Source organism: Rhinolophus ferrumequinum, chromosome 3 (assembly GCF_004115265.2).
Source record: "Rhinolophus ferrumequinum isolate MPI-CBG mRhiFer1 chromosome 3, mRhiFer1_v1.p, whole genome shotgun sequence".
NCBI lineage: Eukaryota > Metazoa > Chordata > Mammalia > Chiroptera > Rhinolophidae > Rhinolophus > Rhinolophus ferrumequinum.
The window spans coordinates 67053319-67079505 of NC_046286.1; the positions used below are offsets into that span (position 1 = coordinate 67053319).

Consider the following 26187-nt stretch of genomic DNA (forward strand, 5'->3'; position numbering starts at 1 on the left):
AAGCCTTTGAGACAAGATGATGGGATTAAATTATTTGCTGAATTCTCCCATAAAGTATAAATGTCGAAGATTCTCTAGCACATGGCTCTTTGAGAGGATATAAGGAATATAAGAAATTTAAAAATTGTTATTTAGCAAGTAGATATGACTATTGATGAGCATGTCTAGGTCTATTGGCCAGTTCCAATCCCAGGGACACCAAAGTCATCAAAAACAATCCTTTTGGCTCTTCCCTCTGGCAATAAGTGCACTTCTACATTTACATTACTAAGGGAAGTACCTAAAGTGCCAGTTCCCACAATGAAACAAGAGATCCTCCAAGGAGACTGTGGACTTCAATGTGTAGTCCACCTGGCAGTTTGACCTTGGCAGGCACTCTACCGCAGAGGACCAAGAGGAAAGCTAAGGTCAACAGGAATGGCTAACAGATTCATGAAAGGGAAAGAGGTACAAGCTATGAAACAATCCGGTTTTTCTCTTTTTATTCACAGACGTTAAAGATATGGTTTTTGGGCTCTTGTCAGTGAATAGATCAATCTTCTTGAGGATTCTTTACTGTTCCTATTCAAAAGATATTTGTTTGGGGGTTTTAAGAGTTACAATGGAACAACTTATTAATTTTTTCAAATAGGTCCACTAGGTATAATGATTGTCCAATCATACTGAAGTATTTATTGCACTAAATTAATACCATGATAAGGGTTAGTATTCATAAGGGTTAAATGTAATTCTCAATCAATTATATTTTTATTATATCATGACTATAGTTTTTTCCCATTGGAAAAAGTAATCTTTTAAATTTAAAACAGAAGCAATACAATGATGATACATTTATATTTTCTCTTTTTAATGGGGAGATTTGTATTTTCTCTTTTAAATGATTAAGGACCTCAAAGTCCAAGCCTTTCATATCCAGGGTTTCTCAGATAGAATTAAATGCCCCATGCACCCATTGTGTGTCATGAATAACTTTTCTCCTGTGCATCTAAAATGATATTATTATTTGCAGCCCTGGAAAGAATTGAAATCACTCAAATCATTTTGTGTTCTATAAACCTTAAAACCTTCTGTTTGCATTAAGTGCTCCCTCCGCAGTATGTTCCCTGAAGTTTCTGATGTCCTTCCACAGAAAAACCCTTCATTACAATAAAAAATAGGATATTCAAACAACAAAATAACCAATATTGTTTTCCTAACCAGTGTCATTTTGCAAAATGGTCTTTCACAATTTCTAATACATTTATTTTCTAATGCACTCCACGGGTCTCCCATTTTACTACTTAGGAATTTACTCTGAAATATAGTTTTTTATTCAACCCATGATCAGAGACCTCGTGGGCGAAAAGATCTTCCAAATTCTAGGCTAATGTGGTTAGAAGGACATTAGTGGATACAATTTTCTCCATAATCTTATTCCGCACACAAGATTGAACGTTCAGGTCTAACTTTATAATCTCATTTCCCTGGCCCCTTGAAAATGCAGGGAAGCCCCGGTTAATTTTGTGGCAAGGGCTACGTGCCAACAGGGGCTTAGCTGAGCCCCCAATTCCTGCAGTAGTAGCTTTGCTCCTTCTCACAACCGACTTTGGGGGAACCCGTTGTGGGCGAAGAGGAAAGCAGAAGCCAGCTTGCCAGGGTCAGCCCGGCGCACCGCGGCAAAAGGGAGGGGCGGGGCGCCGGGACGACCGGACGCGCGGGAGGCGGGGAGAAGCGTGGCCAGGGGCGGCGCTCGCGAGCGCGGGAAGCGCCGGAGGCTGCGGCGCCGCGTCCCTGGGGCGGATGAAGCCCCGCCCAGCCCCGCCCAGCCCCGTCGCGTCCTGTCGGGTCTGTACCCCCGCGTCCCACTCTGAGCGCTCCTCGCACCCTCCCCGCGCAGAGGCGCTTGCCGGTGTTCCCAGCGCAGCCATGGCTCAGCACTTCTCCCTGGCCGCCTGCGACGTGGTCGGCTTCGACCTGGACCACACTCTGTGTCGCTACAATCTGCCCGAGAGCGCCCCGGTGAGTGGCGCGGGCTGTCCGGGGCGCACGGCGTGCAGCCTCCATGGCGGCTGGGGCTTGAGTTTCCTCCCGTCTAAGGCGAGCGCTGCCGGGGCCTGCAGCCGCCGTGCCTTTGCGCAGAACACGGCCTCCCCCCACGAGGCGGGCGGAGGTGTGCATCCCCGGGTCCCGGCCCGTGCGTGGGCACCGGCTGTTTGAGCCCATCCACTAGCCAAGTTTGAGAGAGGTTGCGGAAGAAAAGGGGAAGGGACAAATTGTATTAGATCGGGCTGAGGAGACGGGTCCTAGGCCAGAGGAAGGGCGGGCCTAGGGGAGCTGGGATGTCCATTGCAGATCCCCCGGCTTGGAACTTCTCTGCAAGTGTTTCTGGGCACCAGCACCGCGCCTACACAGCCACCTGGTTAGGGGCTGTTATGTTCCGTGGCTGCATTTTTACTTTTGCACGTCCGTGCGACCACCTGTCAGTTTTTCAGCACCGCCGTCAGGGAGAGATTGTGTGGTGTATTAGAAGGAACACTGGCTGAAAAGTCAGCTAAGTTCTTAGCACTAATTTTGCCTTTTAACAAGAGAAGAAAATACACATTACGCACGTACTACGTGCTCCATGCACTTTGAATAAGTTCTAACCCTAAGATCCTGCAAAGTTGGGGTCCTCACTGAGCTTTGGGAGGGAGACAGAAGTGGAGTAGGTGTGACTCCACATCTGTACCCTCAAATGAATTGCCCTCATTCCTTTGGTTTCACAGGGAAACACTATGAAAAATTCAGAATTTCGTTTGCTCAAAAATCTAAGCATCCCAGCAGAAAAAACTGGTTATGAGCACAGTGGTCAAAACGTGGCCTCCGTAGCCAGACTGCCTAGCTTAAAGCACTAGCTTCTCTGTTATTAGCTCTGTGATCTTGGGCAAGTTACCCAGTCAAAGGTAAAGAGTGTCTGAATTACTCCTGTTTTCTATGCACAGACACTTAAAAAAAAAAAAAAAGTTCCTGTTTCTCTGCTTTCCCACTGTACAGATATATCCTTAGTCATATTGAGAGTTAAGAAGTCTTTTTTTTACTTCTTGATCCTTTGGCCACTTCCTTTAGGTGTTTGATTCATGTCTTCCTTCCCACTGTGCCTTTCATATCCCCTCCTGGTTCACGTTTGCTTGCATCCTGCTAGTCATCTTCATTTGGAGGAAATAACTTAAAAACCACTGCCATGTTAGAGTCAATCTTGTGCATGTGTAAGCATAAGATTTCAGAATATAAAATCCTCGAACACAAGGATTCTTTACTACAAGCCTCAAATAGAAGTGATGTTTAAAAGTTGAAAATAGTAACCTATTGTGCTTTGGATCCTGTTTGGTTTAGAAATCTCTTATTAAGTACCAGCACCATATGCTGAGCACCATAATAGGCGTGGGGATACACAGAAAACACACATGCCTTCAAGTAGTCTTGTGATGGGTTAAGTTGCTGAAAAGTTAGTTCCTGTCCTCTGGTGAGGGCAGTATTGCCTGGCCCCCGCTGCAGGTTCTTTGTTACCTATGTCTGGGGCTCTCCCCCTTTCATCACACTAACTTCTCATATGTCAGGTCTCATCTGAGACAGCATTTCCTTTGCAAAGCCTTCCCCAGACCCCTAAAGTTTACCCTTCCTCCCCCACCTCACCTCCAGTTTTCCATAAAACCCGTAATTTCTTGTAGCACACACAGTATTAAATTTTCCTGTTTACTTGTTGGAATCTCCCCCTAGAGCCTAGAACCATGACTCCTTGACATCGGTAACTCTGGCAATTTATTCTGTGTGCCAGGTTGAGTGCTTGGCACATAGTGGGTTCAATAAATAATTGTGCAATGATTGAATAAATAATAGGTATTTAATAAGTGAATATGGCACTTACAGCCACTCTTCTAAAGGCATTGTTTCGATGAACTGGTTTGATCCTTACAACAGCCCTGTGAGGTAGTTATCACAGTCGCTATTTAGAGATGAGGAAAAAGAGGACACAAACAACAAGTAGCTTACCCAGGGTCACCCAGCAAGGTGGTCTGGCTGGTGGGTTTCTGGCCCCCACCACCATGCTTTATGTGTGCTGCAATGCCCAGAGGAGCGCCTTGGAGTGAGTGATACCTGAGCTCGGTCTCAACACAGGCGCTGTAGTTGGCAGGCGAGGAGGCAGCGAGAAGCACTTCAGGCAGAGGAAATACAGCCAGAGCAAGGACCTGGAGGTGGGTGGGGAGTAGCAGGAGATGCTGGAGAAGTCAGTGGAGACCATCATGGAGCGCTGTGAATACCTCTCACTTCAGCCTCAGTCATTTAATAAGTGCAGAGTGTTGTGCACATGTGCAGCTGGCCTGTCACCTCACCTGGGGGCTTAGGAAAGGCGTCCTAGAAATGATGACACCCGTGCTCTCTTGAGGTTGCAGACTCAGAAGTGTATGGAACCGGGCGAGTGGGAGAACAGGGCCTGTGGCAGCCAGGAGAAGGTGTGCCCCCTCTGAGGGTGCGGCCATGCTTGACTCCTGCCAACATTTGCCATGAGGAGGAGAGGCTCAGTCTTGCCAGATTTAATTCTAAGAAAAGTTAGAAATCTAGACTTGTATGAGAAGTCTTTCAATTTTTAAATGTTAGCTTATTTTCAAACAGCAGGATCTTAGGTTGCCAGATAGCAAAGAAAAATAAATACAGGATACTCAGTTACATTTGAATTTCAAATAACAAAAACATTTTTAGTATCCATATGCTCCAAATATTGCATGGGTTATGCTTAAATTAAAAAATTATGTGTTTACCTGAAAATCAGATTTAGGTAAGTATTTCATATTTTATCTGGCAACTTTAGGTGGGAAGCAGACATAATTTGTGGTCTGCATATGGCCCATAGGGCACCAATTTGCAACCACTGTGGAGTGTGCATTATTATTAGTCAGGAGAGATTGTGAGGGAGTAATGAGCAGCTAAGCCTAGGAGGGGAAGGAGGCTGGTCAGGGAGGCCCTGTCCGTGAGGCTTCTGGGGTAACTCAATGTATAAAGAAAAGCTCTAAGAACCGAGGCTTCGGGACTAGAAAAGGGTTTCCAAAGGCACAGATCCCCTGCTTTTCTCAGCATCGCTGTACTCTGCTTCTCCTTACACATTGACCCCATTCTCTCCTGTTACAGTAATAGCTCCTCCAAGAGGAGCTCTGGATGCTCCTGTTGCAGCCCTACTAGACAGAGCTCCTTTCTCTCAGGAAGGAATCTGACCCCACTGGAATCACAGGCCCATATCTTAGTATGCCACGGCGTGAGAAACTCCGATTGGCCCAAAATGAGTAAAGTACCTTGACCAGAGCAAGTCTAATCGTGTGCAGTAGCATCGGTAGCTTGAAACTGGCCAGGGTGGGAGTGTTTATACCATGGAAAGGGGCAAATGCTAAAAAAGGTCAGGGCCTTTTTTTAACCGGAACATGACTGAATAATAGCAATACTTAAGTTGGATTTACTTGTATGCCAGGCACATTTTTAAGCTCTTTACATGTTAATCCCTTTACACTGTTAGTGGTTTCTTGCAGGCAGGATCATGTGTGTATCTTTTATTGTCCCTAGGGCTTTGTACCTCAGAGTGACTCAGTACACTTTTTAATTGATTTTTAATGATTGAATAAAAATCCATATAACCCAAATCAGTGGTTTTCAATTACTTCTGGTCTGCAGGCATCCTGTAGGGGCTCCACCTGGGCCCCACCTCTCCTGTAGGCTTGGAATTTCTGGGTGGTTTCAGGAACCATCACCTGTGGTTTTGAATCACCACAGTGATTGATACATAGTGTTGATATACATAGTTGATACATAGTGTTGATATAGTGTGGATTTATTTACAAATGACCTGGACCAATGTCACATTGTATTTCATGGGAGTATATGTGTAGTGATTTGAATTAGCTTTATGACGGAACAGCTGTATTTCCCAAGGAGGTTTTGCTTTCTCCACACTCATAACCCAGCCCCCAACGTCAGCCATGTACCCCCCCGGACCTGAGTTGTCCCCTCCCCTCTGGAGTCAGCCAGCTAAGTTCTACATCTTGCAGGTGTCAGTGCAAACATCAGCACCTCAAAGAGGCCGCCTCCCACTGCTTTTGCTTCCCCCTTGCGCCATCCCATGCTACTAAACCTCTCGTGGGTTAACATCTATAGAAGGGTCAGGTTGCCCCGTGTGTCCCTATGGACGCTGCTCTCAGTCTGACCCCACTACTGCCATCCCATGCTACTAAACCTCTCGTGGGTTAACATCTATAGAAGGGTCAGGTTGCCCTGTGTGTCCCTATGGACGCTGCTCTCAGTCTGACCCCACTACTCTCAGTCTGATCACTACTCTGCCTCAGCTTCACGTACACATGATGCTAGCCTAAAACACTCTTCTGCAGGAGAATGGGGTGGGGCTGATGTAGACCTTCATCCACCTTTTGCCTACTTTTGTTTGATATGTACAGTTCTTTAAAAATTGAGCCAGCTCTTTAAAAACAAACAAAGAAAAACCAAATATTTCACTCAAAAAGCTGGGATTTTGTTGTTGAGAAATCAGATCTGTCCACAATCAGCAGAGCACTTACCTTCTAGCTTTCTCTGTCTTTTTCTTCAGGTTTTCATATGGTGGGAAAAGAAATATTTCCTTGTATGTGACGGAGACTTCATCATTCCTCCTTTAGATCACCTGCCTGGTCTCCATGTGTAGTTCTCTTTGAGACTTCTCTGTGTCAAATGACTAAACAAACAACTAACGAGTTTGATGTCCTTTATTCAAGGAAAATCAATCCATGAATTGGGGGTTGGGGGGAGTGGTTTGTGTACAGTGCCTCACCAGCAGTGGAGCACTCCTCCGGGAGGATTTTGGGTAAAAATGAGTTTTGCAGAGCATTAGAAGAGGCAACATGGAAATGGAACATGACTGGCTAGGACGTTGGGGATTTCTTTATAAGACTAGCAGGTCCTATTTTCTAGGGTAAGGTAAGCTAGCTAAAGCTGAGCTGAGGACTCTGGTGTGCGGTTTCCCTGACAGGTGTTTCTCGTCAATGCACGCCGACTTAGCTTTGGAGTTGTCACATGTGTTGGGCCACTGGCGCAGCTTTCATTTTGTGGGCCCCGATGCATGAATTAACTTTACCAGTGCAGGTGGGGCCTTTCTAGCAAGGATGGACCCAGGATAGATGTAATGATACAGTGGTCAGTATGTTTGTCGTCTTGGTGATGTGTGAAATACGTTTACAAGGCTTTGTCAAGTCTTACTGATCTCCAACCCATGAGAACTCAGGAGTAAGATGAATGATTGTCTTTGGTTGTATAATTGTAAGCATATACTGGTGGTATAATGTTGGAGTAGTAAAAAAGACACTGCCGCTCCCCGGGGCTTGCAGAAATGGTTAAATTGCTTGTGAAGGGGGCTTAAACGGAAGAGCTTTACCATTATAGATCTTTCCTTCCCACCTACCCCATGAGTGATTTCATTAGGTCTTCAAGTCTGTGAAATTAAGAATGAAGAGTGAATTTTCTATTTAATCTTTTTGTCTTTCCCCTTATCTATAGCTCATTTATAATAGCTTTGCTCAGTTCCTGGTCAAGGAGAAAGGATATGACAAGGAATTGCTCACTGTGACTCCAGAACATTGGGATTTCTGGTAGGTTCTTGCTTTTAAGTTCTGCACATTCCCTCTGATTTTTATCTGTTGCTGATAAAATCTTAATGTTTCCTTTTCTATGCAGGTAGAAAGTGAAATGTGAAGTTGAGTGAAAGGACAAAATGTCTTCTATACTAAAAGTTTTATGTTTAATGAATTAAAGTCCTTTCTATTTTAAGTTTAGGCTTAGTTACATATGAAAACAAGCTATGAGCATATGTGACTAATTTGGATGTTTTTGCATGGTTACATCCTTATGAAGAGTTTCAGAGGTTAAGACTATCTCTAAAATTTGTATCTTTTAAAAAGTTTTAGTTTGTTGCCCTTCAAATACAGAACTGTAGGAAAAGAGGAGAAATCATCATGGTTTCAATAAGTGTCAGAATTAGGACACTTGGTTTTCTGCAATTTGTATAGACGTTCCTTTGTCTGTGAGTCTTAACTGCTCATTCCTGTCCTGGGTTGGCATTCTAGGATTTCCAACTTCCCTTTATCTTTCTTCCTCATGTAAACAACAAAACCAAACAAAAATCCTATTAAACCACTTTAAATGTGAAAATTAATAGTAGTCCTAAAACACATGAAAAATTCATGTAGAAATAATTCTAGAGCAATGATGTTCATCTGTTATACATTCCTCCGATGTTTGGTTAGTCCTTTTTGATTTATCCCTTTTGGAAAAAGAAAAAACAGAACCACTTTACTATGTGAAGCTGCTGACTCTGGAAATTTTACTGTGGACCAAAGTAAATAATGCTTCTAAACTACCCTGTCATTTTTGGTTAATTCTCTTGGTATTTGGTGGCCATTAAACCTTCTTGCTTTTTTAATTTATAATAATAAATCTGGACCCATTTTTCTTCCCAAATCCCACAAGTCTTTTACACTGAAGAACCTAAAACTTAGTATTTGACTTTCTTTTAGTGGTTTTCAATAAATACCTTGCCCCAGAGGGCTAGTCTTATAATCTGACCTAAATTGAGACAAAATCTAGAGTAAGGAAAGACTCTGGCTAAGATCTTAAGTAGCAGAATATAAATGTGCTTGTGCATGCAGGGTGTGTGTTTTATTTAATAGAAAACATTTGCAAATTTTCAGAGACGTTCAACGATGTTCATTTTTCTGTTCTTTTTAAGTTTTGTATTCCTCTTTTTAAAAGCTTAAGAATTTTAGAAAGTAAACATGCTGTCCTTTGTTTGCCCTCAAAACAGTTTTCCTTATATACTTGCTCTGTGCATGATATTTAATTTTAGAATTCTTGGATAGTCCTAATAGTTCGATTAACATATCATTCACCTGGGTGGGAGAATCCCTTTTTCTCATTGTGACTTTTTGAAAATATAGATTATTATTTCTTGGATTAGGTAAATATATGAAATGATTGGTAATCAGACATTTCTATTTTAGTTGCAAGGGCTTGGCATTGGATCTGGAAGAGGGGAACTTCATTAAACTTGCAGATGATGGCACCGTCCTCAGGTAATAAAATTTAGTTGTGAAAAAGTTGGCTCTTTCCAGGACACTATATTACTATATAGCATTTGATCGTTAAGGTATGGTTAAATAATATTATCATTTTAGTCCATCAGATGACAGATTTCTTTGTGTCTGCATGTCTTTGTTTGAATCATTAGAGCCATTTAAATACAAATCTTAAACATTAGACGTAACCATCTAGTTTCTTTAAACTTAGCAATATTTGCAAAAAGCACAGTAGAATATTAATAATTTGCTTCATGTCACTGACCACGCCTACTGCCGAAGAGCCTGGGAATTACATTGTGTTAGGTGGGTATGCAGGTGCCTGGAATAACATTGGAATTCTTTTCATTGAGGTAGAAGAAGAGAAGGGATGTTGGGTAGATGTTAGTGGTCTGTGCACACATTTCATTCTTCCTCCATTTATCCAAATTTGCCCCCATCATATAGGACTCATGGTGTATCCCAGCTCCTTCTGGAAGTTTTTCTAGCCTGTTCAAACCCTCATCCATCTGTTTCCCTCTCCTGCACTCAGTGCTGACTCCCTTCCCTTCCCTCCTCTCAGGTTGGTAAGAGTAAGGCAAGCAGTTGAGAAGCAGCTGCTGCCACTGCTCTGAGTCTAGAGAGGGCACCACGGCGTGAGCGTCTGTCTTTCCCGCAGGCTGATGGTACAGGCGAGTCAACATGGCCACGCAGCTGTGCAATTTATTATTTATGCTCACACGATCAGAGTCCAAAGAGAGGATCCTCAGTGCAGGTTACCCCTCGTACGTACTTTCCCCTTTGATACATCATTCTTTTTGCACAGTACAAACTCTCACTTTCCCCCAACCTCCCCCTGAGGTGCAGCTAGCTAGAGCTGTTGGTGTGGCCCCACCTCTGATTATTTTGTTATTCATTTGCATGTTTTCCCCTGTGTATCAAAAGATAGGGTATATGTGTATCTGTATAAATACATACACAATGCAGCTTTGACCATGGCCTTTAGCTCTACTGTCATATTGTTGCAATGTACTTGGCTACCTTAAATCATGGGTAAAAGAATAGAAAGCATTCCACAGTTTTGTTTCTTTCATTGTTAGGTCTGTCTGTCTCCCCTGCTCCCAACACGCCTCCTGCAAGGTCTTACCCTCTCCGTTCAGGTTCTGGCTAACCTGCAGTTTGTCCTGAATTTACTAGCTTATCTCCTTGATGCCTGCTTTCATCGAATATAGTAGGTTCCTTGTCTGATCGTATTTCCCACTCAGGATTCAATCCTCCATCTTTACACATAGCTTTCTAAAATGTTTGCCTCTTTATAAAAAGGAGCCCATTTGTGATTTTTTTTTGGCCTACATTTGCCCTTTTTATTTCATTTCTTTTTCCCTTCATTTTGCTTTGCTACCACAGTATAACACCAAGAGAATAATAATGATACTCTCTAGCATGATAATTTCCCATAATAAACTACATAAAACATTCGCTATTTCTCTGTAGGCTAAGAGTCCATAACCAGGACCAACTGATGCAAAAGCAATATTGTCAGCACAGAAAACAGCTACTTTCTGGTCTTGCTGTTCTGAGTTTTGTCACATTCGGTTCTCTGTCTTCCATTGTGGTTTTAGCTGTGACATGTCCTTGAGTGGGCAGGTTGCCCGCCCATCTCCACGGCCCCCTGTGCTCGGAGCTGGCCCACCCCTGGGTACAGGCACCTTATTACTCCTGCTCACTCTCCTATCAGCTGTTCTCTCTTTCCTTTGCCAGACCCAGTCCACACAGTCGTTTTTTAATTGCTCCAGTTAGGTTCATCTTTTCTTCAGAGTTCCGTGACAACGTCTTGGGAAAGGGTAGTGTCATATTTCTTTCAGAGAAACTAGTTTATAGTTTCTCCGTGTTGGTCCAGGGCAAGGACCACAGTGTGGACCTCCGCGTGAGCTGCTCCTGGTCACTCGCTGGTTAGTGGCTGCAATGGAGGAAGAGCTAGAGCTGTCAAGGGAAATGCCTTCTAGAATCCTAAATGGGGAAGTCATCCAACTGAAACCAGAAACAAAGAAAACTTGATTAATTTTAGGGGGATCAACACTAGTAAGGCTGGCGGAAGGGGCGTTCAAGGGAGCCATTGATGAGCAGCGTGCCTCATTTCCCCAAACCAGGGCAAGCCACGGCACCAAGATGATGGCGCCCGAGCAGCTGGCCGAGGAGTTTGGCAGGAAGGAGTGGAAGTACTTCATGTCGGACATCGGAATGGCTTGCCGATCCGGTAGGACTCCGTAGGGCAGCACTGCCGTTCCCTCCCCTTTTGTTTTGCACCCTGACCCTATGAGAAGGTGAAAAACGTCCTTCTTGCTTCCTGCTGGGCAGGATGCATAAGGGAGCAGCTGTGGTTTTATAGAATAGGATGTATTTTTTCCACATGTGTCTGATTTCTCTTTGGCAGTTGGTTCTGTTTTATTTAAGGTTTTGTTAATACTCCTTTTTCCTTTTTCTTGCACTTATTCTGGAATAAAAGATAGTACTTAGGAATAATGCATTCCTTAGTCGTCTGTATTTTCAGTTTGTTACATGCTCAGTCCTTATTTTTGTTTCTCCATCCCTCATTTCTCCCTACATTCATATTGCCCACCTCTCCTATTTTCTAGACTCCTCTTCCTTATTGCCAGTTCTAGTATGTTCTCCCTTTGTCTTTTTCTTTATTTTAAATGATTTTGTACATTTTCCCCAGGCTTTAAAGAGCATCACCATGGGTAAACATGAAAACATTTTTCAAAAATTGTTTATAGACTTACATGTGCATAAAATAATAGGGAATGATTAAAACATTACTACAAACAGAGATTATTAAAGGTCAGTTGTTAGTTTTTCATTTGTTTCAATATTTTTTGCCATTTTCTCCTACACTACAGTTTTGAAATGTACCTGTTTGTTCTCCCTTAGAAAATGTGGTAACCTGAAAATAGTTGGAGTTACTCCTCATCACTATTCTGTTTGTATTATATTATATTTGCTGTCTTTTGAGAGTTTTTTTTTGTTTTTGTAGAGAGATGAAAATGTCAGAAAGTATGAGTGCTCTTGATAAAATAAGTTGATAGGAAAAACTGAGACTTCATATTGGGGTTAGACATAGAATGCTTTCACACACCTCAAGTCACAATAACTAGAGGGAGTTAAATGGGTGGATAGCCTTTTACTCAAGTGAGGATAGAGAACTGTTGTCTCTTCAGATGTAGGTGGTTATAAATAACCCAGGAAAGCTAGGCACATAACTACGTGTTTCACTGTGACACCCATTCAGAAACAGGGCGTATTAAAGAAGTAAAGTGTTTCCCAGCTATGAAAAGAACATTCACCCAATCTGACCCACCTGTTGACTCACTGCTCTGCCCACTGGATGCCCTGCCTCCTGGAATCAACAGCTTCCATCCGGTGCCTGATTTACCCAGGAGCACTCTGCGGACGGTCTTGGAGTTTATCTACTCTTAATTGGGTTGGTTAGGGGAGTGTTTCCCTTCCAGGTGCCCAATGGTCAAGCAATGGCATAACAGAGGCTTGTTGTTTCTGCAAAATAATAAGAAAAGCTAATGCCTTTAAAATTTTTTTTAATGTAGTGATGGATAAAAGAAGAAAAATGGTCTGTGATGTCACAACCCAGTGAAATCTTTTTTACATTAAAAAATGATAATGTAAGCATATAGTTAGGAAATTTAACTATTAGAGAAAGGAATAAAATGAGTAATTATATCCAGCTTCTCTCCACCAAAATTCCCTTTTCCCAAGGCTTATTTTTGAGAAGTATGCAAAACAGATCATACATTTTCTGTCCTTTGCTCTTTGTAATTTACATCTTAGAGATCCTGTCACATTAGCACACACACTGATAGACCTCAGTCTTTTTAATGCTGGCATGCTCTGTCGTCCAGTTCCTGTATCATGATTTCTTTTATCAGTCCCCTCATGGTGGACATTTACATTGTGTCTGGTGTTTAGCATTACAAACAATGTCTGCAGTGACATTTTTACGCATATATATTTTGTGCTTTTGTAAATATATCCAAGGTAAATTCATAGAAGTACAGATGCTCTAAGGATATGCAGGCTTAAAATTTTGAATAATATGGCCAAATAAAGCTTTTATTTTCAGGAACTCCAATTGATTCTTTCTGTGTTGTTTCCTTCTACATTGAGTGTATTCATTCTTGGAGTTAAGCAGAGTTGTCAGGTGCATTCCCTACCACTACCTTTAGGGCATTCAAAGCATTGATGGATGTAGACATTTTAATCACTGTTTTCCATAATCCCTTTTCAGATTGTTGACGTGGCATAAGTATGGTTTTTCCCCAGAGAGCAAGTAGTTTGGATCTTTTCTCCCCAACTGGTAGATGATGCAGAAACAGCTTGTTCTAGTGGAAATCACAAAGGGCTTGGAGCCAGTCCTGGATCATACTGCCTCTGTTACTTGCTGGATAAAGTGGCCTGGTCAATTACTAAGCCACGCTTAGCATCACTTTCCTCCTCTGTAAATAAGATAATATCACCCATCTGCAGAAATGGGACTTAGCGCTAACATAAATTGTTCTTTTACCCCAGTGCATTCATGTGCCTTTGTTCCATTTTCACTAAAATTGTGTAGTTTGCAAAGGGAATAGTGTTGGCAGTGGATTCTTGGGGAACAGTTTTTCTGTGTGCAAAGCTCAATGATTATGGGACTTGGTCTTGTTTCAGAGGCTTGTTCTATTGAACTGAGCTCACCAATCACTTCATTCCCAATGAGCTGTCTGCTCTGTAAGCAGGTGGAGCAATCAAAGCCTTCATGGCATTCAGTCTCACAGTTTCAGTGTTGGGAGAGACACTGGGAGCAGCCTGGCCCAGTTAGTCAAGGCTTGAACAATCCTCATTGTGTCCATACAGGGGTCAGCCATGTTTGACAGTTGAGTGACGTCAGCCCCTTGCCTTGCGGGTGGGAGTCAATGAGCCCTTCTCATTAAACACCTGTGTTATTTTATTAGACCCCAATGAAGACTTATAATCAATATTTCAACACTTAAACTGAATTTCATCTGTTAATGCCCATACAGGGAGAGAAAGGGGAAGGAAAAAGCAAGGGTATAAAACTGGCAATAAGACCCCTCCTGTTCCCATAGTGTTTAGGAGAACTACCCATCAGGTTCAGGCAGATCACGCTGGTGTCAAAGGCAAGAGAGAAGGTGAAGTGCAGGTTAATCAACCTTGGGAAGCTGTGCCCACTGTCTTGGGTCTGAAGAAACCTGCAGTATTTTGTGGTCTTACAGCATAGCAGAGCATGGGCAGAAATTACATGGGATATCATCTTCCTTTAACTCCAGGTTCCTGGCAAAGCCACTCGTCCTTTCTTAGAAATGAAAAATAGTCTGAGATGTTCCCCCAACAATTTCATCTCTGAAAGAGTAAAAAACAGGGAGACTATGCCAACCAAAATATTTTTAACTGTGGGAAAGGACACACAAACCAACTCAGCTGTTTTGTGAATTAACAGAAGAACTTTGACTTTATTTTTATACATTCATAATAATTTGACAGTAAGAAGTGAGGGCATTAGTGACATTTAATGGGATGGCAGAGGGTTTTCTCCTAATTTATACTCCATCATTCCAAAATAATCAATTCTGTTATTGGATAACTCATTCATTCATTCAGCAAACATTTTTTGAGCGCCTACCATATACTGGACATTGTGCTTAGTGAACACTAAAGAACAATACAGCTATATTCCGTAACTTCATACATATCTTACAAATGGGAGGAAAGGGGACTCAAAATCAGGCTATTATAATACTGTGTACAAGGTAGGACCATTTGAAAAGTACCTTCTTACATTAAACTAAAATCTGGCTCCATCTGTTGGTTCTGTTGTATTCTTCTTTGTACCAAGTTCCTTGTGAGGTTGGGTTCTCCCAAGCAGAAGGGTTGCTCCTGATCCTAGTATGCAGGATCCTAGTATCCTAGTGGAGAGGGTGAGACATGGAAAGAAAGAATAATGGGGTGCTGGTTTCCACTGGGACTTCCAAAGAGAAGCTCAGAGAATACCTCCCAGAGTTGTGAATCCTGGGGATGGGAGGCTGGGGCATCCATTCACTGACCTCTGACCCTGTTGGATGAGGCTTGCTACATGGGCCACATGAGCTCCAGAGGCTTCCAGAGAAAGTGTATGACACAGGAGTGCTTAAGTAGAATGGTGCTATCCAGCACAGCTGTGGCTGGGAACAGACGTGGGCCAAGGGCATGTGACACGGTCATCAAAGGTCTCTGCCTAGGGATCAGAGATTCAAAAGTGACATCTGTGCCAAGGAAGGGTTCACATTTAATTCCACTCTAAGGCCAAAGAGGATAAATCAAATCCCTCTTCTCTGTGAGATTCTGGTGTGTGCCTGTCGCATGCTCCTTAGTTTTTCTAAGATAAGCACACTGAGTCCACATGTCACATGATGTTTTTATTCCTCACATCTCCCTGGTTGTTCTCACATTGTACTGAAATTTGCCTGAAATTACATAAAAATCGAATATGGTACTCTAGGTGGGCCAACCAGCACAGACATGGAAAAGCACTATTGTGCAGAGCACCTCGTGATACTGGTACTGTAGTGCTAGGTTGATTGCTTTGAAATTCAGTAACAATGGCATAAATTGTGGTTTTTTCATAATCCATTTCATATTTTGGGCATAGCCTGTTTTTAGTTTTTACATTTTTAAAATATAACTTAAATATTTTTTAATAGAATACTTGATTTATGGATATCATATTTTAACTTTCTTATAGCATCCTTATAGCTTAAAACCTTTAAAAGACAATGATGGAGACATTTTGAATTGAAATGGAGGCTCCTGTAAGTAACTAAACTACGCTGAGATCTCGTGTCTCTTCAGCCAGATTTCTGTGTATGCCACATAAGTGAGGCATTCGTTTGTTCCCAGTTTAAAATTTTGTTCTTTTTTTTTTTTTTAGGAAAATATTATTTTTATGATAACTACTTTGACCTGCCAGGAGCTCTTTTGTGTGCCAGAGTGGTGGACTCTTTAACAAAGGTGAAATTTTTTTTTCATTTTTTGGGAAACTGATATATGTATTTAGTCACAAATTAGAGGAATCAATTATATATGTCTTTTGAGTTGAGATTTTACAAAATGAATAAAATTTCCTCTTTGTGGTTTCAGAGCTAATTGAGGGAGAGAAACAGAGAATTTGGTTAAAATGTCTTTGGAAAATTAAATAGCCATGACCTTTCTTTTCCCCAGGGATAATAAACCTATTCTCCACCAGGGGGTGCAATAGTCTAGAAGAAAAAAAAATTTGCATGTGGAAAAAATTTTCCTGGTTTCGTTAACAAAATTAAAAAAAGTAAAGGTAATTAAGAAGATGCCACATGTCCTTAAGCATTCTAAATGAAATAAAACCAGAAAAATGCCGTGAAACTTTTAAATTCATCACTTTGAGCATAGTTTAATGCATATAGACTTTGCACTGTATATCAAAATTAAATAGATTCCTGGTTATATCAATTTATTCTCCGAACTTAAGACCTATGAACATAAACCAGTTTTATGTCAGAATCACTTTCCTTTTTGCATATGTTGTCTTTTAAAATAACAATGATTATGTTTATAATGGAATATAGGTAAGTGTTTATTTTTTAATCAGAATTACAATCGTGGGTTTGTGAAAGTTTGTGTGGAGCAGTAGTTCTGGTGTGTTTGTAGTTGTTATTAACATAAGATGGAGTCAGTTTCTCATTTCATAATGACTACAGGCAAATGTGTCAATCTTTAAATATTTCAGAGTTTGTATAATTAGGTACAAATATCTGTGTTTTAATGTAATATTTATTTGCTTTCTGGTTTAAAAAAATCTTAATAAAAATGATTTAATTTCTGGATTTGGAATCTCCTTGATGTCTTCTGTAGAGACTTAGTGCTGTTTTATATTGAAATTCAAGTAAATGTACACTGAATTCTCAAGTAACCAGCTTTTAGGGTTTTAAGGTTTCAGGCTTCTTAGCCCCATTGATGCCATAATACACAAAGTAACACATTCTGATGTCTCAGAGGCTATAACATTGTAAATTTACTCGTTTTTAAAATATTCTGTAATTTTTATACTTTATAATGATCGGAATTTTTTATTTTATATGGACTGTGAGCTATGTTAATATTTAGTTACATGTATATATGTCTTTGTAGCGGGATTTTCATGGAAGATTTCTCTTTCTAAAATCACGTTTGGAAGACTGAGAAGCTTATTAACCTATTATTCTAAAACATGAGCCCCATTTTAGAGTACAGCGATATTGTAGTTTGCCAAGTATTTCCTACTATGCTTAAAAACAAAATTTTTGCATGTATTACAGTTGGAATTTTTTTTTTTTTTCAGCAGAACAATGGTCAGAAAGCATTTGATTTTTGGAAGGATATAGTTGCCGGTATACAACACAATTACAGAATGTCAGCTTTTAAGGGTAAGTAATGTGAAGAGAGACTTTCTAATAGATGTTTGTTAAATGCTGTGTGTTTAGTGAATTACTTTGAAGTTACCTAGTCTGTGTTCCTTAATTAGGATTTAATTTGATCCTAAATATCACTATAAAGTTGGTACCCTTTACATTATAAGAGGTTCTTTTGTTTATGTGTGTTATGGCTATAATTGCCCATATTCTAAGCTGTGCTGTCTTTTACATACCTGCCAGTATGGTCGTTTTGTCTGTTCTCCAGAATTGAAGTTCTAGCTTTCCTGTTTCTTGGTTTGGGAATGATGGTTAGTGGCACCTGTAACCATTAGTGTAGTCATTGTAGACAGTTGGAAAAGTGAAAATTCCATTCTTGTTGCTTAAGAAACGGCTGGCTAACCCAGAATGGAAGCAAAGATATCACCAACCCGAGCCTAGGGTTTCATGGTTCTATTCACAGGTTTGCTTGGGTTACACAGATTACTTCTAAGGAATAAAGAAATGCCTTTATAGTAAGTGACCCCTGTGATTTCAACCAGACTGTCCTGGTTCAACCAATGGGCTGTTGGAAGCTTAAAAGCGGTATTTTCCAGCTTAGAGAAATGTTGCCTTTTGATTGACATAAAAATTGCCTGCCTTCCTTTTAATGTAATTTAATCCATCAAAATAATCCTAAATATTATGATGAAAAGCATGTCAAGTCAACAAATAGGGACGGCAGAATATTTATTCAAACTGCATGTTTCCCTGGCCCCTGCTTCTTTCTCTCCCAGAAGAAAATCACTGTGGTGGGGTAATTATCTCACTTGTTCGTGCCCAGCCACCAGCCCTTCACCCTGGCTCATGGGTCACAAATGGTTCTAAGGGCGCCTGTTCACAGTCTACACTGAGTTCCTGGGTGAATGGGAATGCCTGTCTCCAACAGAGAGTCATATCCATGACAGCTGTAAAGCCGTCCACCATTTTATTGTTTTACTTTGTATGAAGCTTTGTAAAATGAAACCCTTGAAAGAACGGTCGACAAATGCAAATTGCTGCTGTCAAATAAATTCCACATAAAAATCCATTGATGTTATTTTATTGCATTGTAAATAAGGAGTAGGTAAAACATTTTGTGCTTTAATAAGTGAAGCACAGCTTAAAAGTTTTAAACAGCAATATAAAAATACAGTACAGAGCATAAATAAATAATGTCTTTTCATTTCTAGTCAGATTTTGAAATCTTTGACATTAGTTATAATTTTACTGGAATGGGAGGCATAAGGTACCTACTAATGTTCTGTAAACCCACAAAATCATATTACATAAAACTCAATAAAGGACTTAGAGAAATCAAATTAATCACACTTGTGTTAAATAAATACACTAGGTCAGACACCTGCTTCCAAGTTGTGAAGGGTATATAGAAAGCTTTTCTGCAATCACAGAAAAGTTTGAAAAGGGAGTACCTAAAGCACCTTGCATTTCAGGTTAATTTCAACATAACATTTTGTTTTTTTATGAGAGTTGTAAAAAGTCTATATGCACCTCTGTATTTGAATAGATCTTATTGCAAGGAGCCATATGAGCCTTTGAGTAATGCACCATCAGAAAGATCCTATGGTATACAGTGTCTTTTAAATTTGAATATTCAAGTATTTAAGTTCTATAAAAATACGATATCTCCTGAATGTTTCCTAGAAGTTCTCCTGTTATTTGTTAGAAACAGGCTTATTTTAAAAGGAAATACTGAGTTTCTGAAATCAAATACACATAATTCAGCATCCGAGATCAGGGTTGTTGTTGTTTTTTTTTAAATCATTTTACATTTTAGCTTAGCAGGAGTTTTATGGTGAAATTTTTAAAAACTGAAGGAATTCACCGAAAGTTTTAAAGAGTCTTAGAATTGTTTACTAGAAATTTGAGAGGGTCTTCACATATTTTTTACCATTGCTGCTCACTTTTTCAGGGGGGTGATTTCTTTGGTCTGAAAGCTCAAATCTGTATTTTGGAAAATTACAATGAGTCATGTTTTTTATTCAGCCTACCTCCATATGCATTTTGTGGGACAGGGTGAAGTTGGGGAATGCCAAATCTGGGGAATGCAGATTTATATTAGCTTGGTGGCAATATGCTCACATTGGAGCCACTAAGAATCCTGAGAAAGAGGAGTGGACGTACTCAGAGGAATACAGGCCATTCGACTCGGCGTTGGGCAACTGGAGCCACACCTGGTCATTTTCTGTGAGGTCGATGATGGCGCTCCCTGAAGCCTGATCCAGGTAGCCCTTGGTGTATTCATCATAGGTGTACATTACGGGGGTGCCGTTCTTATACAGACCTACCCAAACATGGGTCCCTTTCACATGTACATGGTAGGAGAAATAGTATATTCCTGGTATCCTGCAAGTAAAGATTCCAGTTCTTGGGTCATAATGCTGTTGCTTGTTATACAAAATCTTATCAAATGGGATGGGAGTACCTATTGCTGGGTAAGCTTTGGAGAGAATAACAGTGAAAGCAGACACAGGCATTCCTGTTACACCCTGGTTGGCACTAACAAGAGGCATCCCAGTAATACTGGGCCTTTGGCCTGCTTTTATAGAGCCATCAGGAAGGGCGGCTTGGCCTGGGGGACCTGGGGGCCCCGGGGGCCCTGGGAGGCCAGGCTCTCCAGCGTGGCCTCTCGGACCCGGAGGCCCTGGCAGCCCAGTGGGTCCATTGAGGCCTTTAGTTGCTATGCCAGCTGGACCAGGAAGACCTGGAGTTCCTGGATCACCCTTAGATCCAGGGAATCCTGGAATGCCTGGTGGCCCAACAGGGCCTCTGGTACCTGGTATTCCAGGAGCACCTCTTGGACCAGTCTCACCATTATGCCCAGGTGTTCCCTTAGCTCCTGCTGGGCCTGCAGGGCCTGGGAGACCAGGACGTCCTTCCATTCCAGGCTCACCTTTTGGGCCTGGTAACCCTGGGTGACCCTTAGGACCATTAAGACCTGGTTTTCCCGGGTACCCAGGTTTTCCATCTAAACCAGAGGAACCCCTTTCTCCCTTAACCCCAGGGTGTCCTGCAGGCCCAACTGGCCCTGTCTCACCTTTAGTGCCTGGGATCCCAGGGTTTCCTGGGATGCCCTTTGGTCCTTGGGGTCCCATACTTCCAGGGGGTCCAGTCAGACCTGGCTCCCCAGGATGACCTGCTGGGCCTTGTTCTCCCTTGGCACCCGGGCCGCCTGGAAGGCCTGCAGGTCCTCTTTGTCCCTTCAGGCCTGGCAAGCCTGGTTTCCCAAAACCAGGAGCCCCTGGGGGCCCAGCTATTCCTGGAGCCCCAGGGTGACCTTTGGTTCCTGGAATCCCTGGCTGGCCTGGGGCTCCAGCAGCTCCTGGCTTTCCAGCACCTTCTGGTCCGCGTTCCCCAGGAGGACCTTGGGGGCCTGGTGGGCCACTTGGTCCTCTTTCTCCTGGAAAACCCCGATCACCTTTGATGCCTGGCTGTCCTGGAAACCCATTTTCGCCTCTTTTTCCCACTCCAGGAGGACCAGGTGGTCCCATGGGACCCGGAGGGCCTGGAAGGCCCCTCTCACCTGGACGGCCAGGCGTACCATATCCATTTTCCCCTTTCTGTCCATTCCCTCCAGGGACTCCTGGTGCACCCTTTTCTCCAGGAAAGCCCCTGGGTCCTGGGGCTCCTGGGGATCCCTGTTGTCCCGGCTTTCCTGAAACAGAAATTCCAGCTGGGCCAGGGATTCCAGGTGGTCCTGGTGGGCCCCGTGGTCCTGGTAAACCAGCTGGTCCGATATCTCCTTTTGGTCCATATGGTCCTCTCTCCCCTGGTTTTCCTGGCAGTCCTGGCAAACCTGGCTTCCCAGTGCCTGATGGTCCCGGTGGTCCTGGCAGCCCTGGCTCTCCTTGGGGTCCAGGACTTCCGTAGCCTGGTTTTCCTGGTGGTCCAGATGGACCTGGGTGCCCTCGAGGTCCTGTAGGGCCTTGTGGACCGGGAACACCTTGTTCTCCTCGTACTGGTATACCTAAAAGACATGCCCAATATACACACCCAGGGAGGGGAATGGTTGGTAATGTTAAGGGTTGTCATTGCTTCTCGAAATAGGAATCAGGACAGAACACTGCAGTGTATCCATTTTCTCAGACTAGTCTTAAATGGTTTTAGACAATACATTTTATATTGTTTTAAAAAAAAACACTGCTAGAGAAAATGGTTTCAAAAGACCATGGCTACCATAATACTTTCATTACATCCTAATGATCCATGAAAATAAGCTGGGATTGAAGAATTCATCTAGAATAAGAGTGCAGTAGAGGTAAATTTATTACATTGATTTTGGGGGAAAAAATCATCTACTTAGAAAGGAAAGTAAAGGAAAAAAGGTATCCCAAAAAAGAACAAAAAGACAAGTGCAGAATAAATGGGAAAATATTTGAGAACAATAACAATTTTCCCTCACGAAAGCTATCCTATAAGACATAAATGAACACCTGAAACTAATAATAAAATAAAATTAAATTTTTAAAAAAGGACATAAATGAGGAATGCCCTTCATTGTAATTTACATCAGCCATGGCCCTGCTGAACACAGTTCAGATTTAGGTTGATTTTTTTTTTTTTCCAACCTCAGCTCTTACATTGTCCATTATTGACTTAAAATTGAAACAAAGAATTAGAAAATTAGAGAATTACTGGGAGAGGTAAGTAAAATAATATTAAAGTGCTTATCTGAAGTTTTCCTCAATAAGTGCAAATAAATATTGTTGATTTCATAGAGCTATGGATTCATTTGAGCTAACTATTCTAATATAATAAATTTAAACTCAAAAATCCCTTTTTCAGTACTTGTGATGTGAAAAGTGCTAGTGGACCACAAGTGTGGGGGAAGCACAAAGCATATCCTATAATAGCTTCAGTCACAAAGGGAGTAAGACATGTGTATGTGATAAGTGCTTTAAGAGATGTCCAAGGGTTGTTTTGTTGTTGTTCAAACATGAGATATAATGGAGCATTACTGGCATTAGGATATACCATTAGGGGAGGATTGCCCTGTCAAAGAATCTTTGGCCAAGAGTCATCATAAGCCTACATAAAATACTCAATCTTTCTCAGAGAAATTCTTTAACAGCTAGCCAAGAGGATAATAAAATTACATGTGATTTTAAATATCTGGTTGCATGTTTACATTAAAATCATTTTCCGTTTGATAAATTTTCAGAAATATAAGTAGAATGTGTGCATATACTATTTAGATTCTTACACTATTAGAAAATGTTTCATAACAATGGTAGATTTAGTAGATGTCACAGTAGTCGAGCAGCTTGGTCAAAACCCTGAAAATGACTTACAGCTGTGACTTTTGAGCCACGTCTGTTTTGTACAAAATGAATAATATGCTTAAACTCTATTTAACTAAATCTTTAATGGCTTTAAAAGTCAAAATGAAGACTACATTCGAATTAACAGTAAATTAATTGAAATTATGCCTTTGAAAACATAATTTTACGAGCATATTTCCCTTTATTAGTTGCTGGCACATTATTATATTTTTCAAATATTTCATATTAATTAACTGGCACGTAAGAAGTCAGCCAACAGTAGTTGCTAATATTATTCCCTTGGGTAGAGATATTCCTGATATTTGATGGCAAACTGAATATGCAGTACAGAAAAAAATCATTAAAATAGGTAAAAGGAAGAAGGAAAATCGTTTTAGACTTGAGTGTCTTTATGTTTTGTACTAATTAGAGTTACATATAATTTTGCAAACATTTAAATGTATGGAGCTTTATTTACCCATGAATTTTCAGAAAAGAATTATCAGGAAAGAGACTGAGAAAAATTTATGGAAAAGATTGCAATATACTAATACAAATCTTATGATTGACTTTAGTGTATGCATCCGATATCTCTCTATATGTAAATGGCTATCAAAACATTGCAAATAGAATAGATGAATAAATAAAGGATTTCTTAATGGTTTGGAATAAAATAGCGCATTTTTTAAAATGCAAAACAATGTTAAATTGGGGTTTGCTTTAGAATCTTAGAAAGATGTTTATACTGAAAATAATTCTTAGTCTTTTTGAAAATCATTTTAACTGTTAAAATAGAGAGGAAAAAACAAGTCTTACTGAAAATGACGACATTAGACATCATTTGAGATTAGAACTCCAAGGACAGATTTATCTCTGCCACTTGGAATGTGATACAGTACACATAACATATACACATAAATGCAATAATGTACCCTAGTGGATCCTGCACCTCTCAGTGCAAGAAAGAATGTGATTTCTGTTGTGTCCATGGAGGACAGCCCCTCTCTGTAGCTTGCCATCTGAACAAATTCAAGATTTGGGTGGTACCATCCTCACAGAAAAACAATTACCCAGTAGAGAAGTTTCTTAAATGCCCACAAACTGAAATAGTGGTTGATTGTATCAGATTATGGTACCCGCACGCCCACAGCTGTGGAACCCTATATACATATTTTCTGTGTTTTGGCTGACCTCTCTTTTATCCTGTGTTGAACAGATGTGCCTAGGAACTACATAGGCAATCTTTGTATTTCTGTTATCAACTTAATGGTTTACTTGTGTAAAATCTAGGCTTTTATCTTTGTTCAGTGCATTAATGCCTGCCAGTGAATGATAATATATTTGAGTTTCCACCTTGTGTGATGAAGTAGAGACTAAGGTAGATATAATGATTAACATACAGATTCTGAACTTTTCATTTGTTAACTTTTTTTTACTTATTCTGCAAAAATAGGCAGGATGATGCGGAACAGTAAGATGAGAAGATAGAAATATTTTTAACCTTCTAAAACTGATGCATTTTATTTTTAATTTAAGACTGTTTCTTAAGATCTTGGTAAACTATACAAAGTCTGAATTTGTGATCATAGAGAATATAACCCAGGGATGCTTGCCATTTGTGGCTTCAAGTAGCAGGTTTCCTTAACTTTTATTCTTTCCTAATTATCTCTTTCTCCTATTTTATTTGTATTTTGAGACATTGAAGAGTATCTGTTGTGCACCTGTGCATTTATTTTCAAACATTAAGCTACCTTTCATGAAATATTTAAAATTTCGACGTTCTGTTTTAAAAAGACAATCCTGTAAGTTTAATTTTCTCAAAATGGTTGTCTCCAAAAGCATATTTTTTAAAGTTAATGACAAATATCCCTAGCTTTATTTGCAGGATAAAATATATAACTATAATGAGAAAATACTATGGAAAGGAACTTTGAATCCTACAATTAGTTTAGATTATTCAGTTTGATTTAGTAGATGTTTTACAGGCAGTTTGAGTCATGTTATTAAATGGAATTAGTGAATATGAACCCTAATGATTGCCCTGTTCAAAGATCTGTTAACACTTATATACATTATCTCAGTATTCTTAACAGGAGCCATGAAACCTGAACAGATGAAGAGTAGATTCAAGAAGAAAGTAAGACTTACCTAAGGCTACACCACTAGTGCTAGGACAGGAAGAGGGGGGAGAGGGAGGGAGCAGGAATAACAGAAATAATAGGACTAGAAGTAATAGATTTACTATAGTAGGAGAGTAGAAGCGCTACCGTGTTTCCCCGAAAATGAGACCTTTCCGGACAATCAGCTCCATGTGTCTTTTGGAGCAAAAATTAATATAAGACTAGGAATATAACATAATATGATATAATTAATATAATATAATTAACATAACATAATATAATATAATACGGGGTCTTAAATAATATAATATGAGACCCGGTCTTATATTAATTTTTGCTCCAAAAGACGCATTAGAGCTGATGGTCCAGCGAGGTCTTAGTTTCGGGGAAACACAGTCGTAGCTGTAGTAGTAGTAATAGCTAACACTTAAGCACATTATAGATATTAACTCAGTCACACTTCATTAACAGCCCTTTGTGATACCTATTCCTTATTTTACAAATAAGGAAACTAAGGCACAGAGAGGATAAATAACTTACTCGAGGTCAAATAATCTGTACACTTAACTATTAAGCTGTACAAAAATGTGTAAAAAGTTACAAGAATTGCTACTTCAAGAAACCTATAAGTTTCTTCAGAGGGCATCATATTTGATCATTAAGACTCAATTTTATAATTTTTGTGTGCTACAAGAGTAGGATTTAAAAGTAAATATGTTTAAATATCTAGCTACATAAATTTGATATTCTTTTTGTACAGCTGGCAATTATTTTTAGTGAAAATTTATCTTGAATAGGATTAATTTTGATTGGATTAATATTTCTAGTTTATGAGTAGTTACTTATGCAAAAGCATCATTTGAAACTAATGTTATATGTCAATTATATCTCAATTTTTAAAAAATGTAATGCTGCCAGATTTGCCCTGGCAAATTAGAGAACATGTTCTCCATACTTCCAGCAAGTGAATCCTATGACTGTGCATGCCCTATTCTAAGAACTGAAATCTTCACGTCTAAAAGACCAAGGTAAACTGACCCTGAGTGGTGAACACACAATGGGATTTATAGATGATGTAATACAGAATTGTACACCTGAAATCTATGTAACTTTACTAACAATTGTCACCCCAATAAACTTTAAAAGAAAGAATTAAAAAAATATATGAAACACACAAAAAAATTTTAAAAAGTGAAAAGAAAAAAAA

The 26187-nt window shown here is 40.3% G+C and overlaps 2 protein-coding genes across 4 annotated transcripts in view; one reads left to right on the forward strand and one right to left on the reverse strand.

Annotated features, from left to right (window-relative positions):
- Positions 1–1799: 1799 nt before the first annotated feature.
- Positions 1800–26187, forward strand: part of NT5DC1 (5'-nucleotidase domain containing 1) — a 124903-nt gene continuing 100515 nt past the window's right edge. The window contains exons 1-6 of one of the 2 annotated variants that reach the window (XM_033102681.1): positions 1800–1998; positions 7543–7634; positions 9042–9113; positions 11246–11352; positions 16069–16148; positions 17494–17575. In XM_033102681.1, the coding sequence (XP_032958572.1) occupies positions 1906–1998; positions 7543–7634; positions 9042–9113; positions 11246–11352; positions 16069–16148; positions 17494–17575 (526 nt within the window). In that variant the 5' untranslated portion in view covers positions 1800–1905. Of the gene's footprint in view, positions 1999–7542; positions 7635–9041; positions 9114–11245; positions 11353–16068; positions 16149–17490; positions 17576–26187 lie in introns of both variants that reach the window. The other variant, XM_033102680.1, reaches the window with a different exon arrangement.
- The window catches only part of COL10A1 (collagen type X alpha 1 chain), a 35505-nt gene continuing 27943 nt past the window's right edge, over positions 18626–26187 (reverse strand). For both annotated transcript variants that reach the window (XM_033102679.1, XM_033102678.1), the window contains exon 3: positions 18626–21566. In XM_033102679.1, coding sequence (XP_032958570.1) covers positions 19678–21566 — 1889 coding nt within the window. In that variant the 3' untranslated portion in view covers positions 18626–19677. The remainder of the gene's footprint in view (positions 21567–26187) is intronic.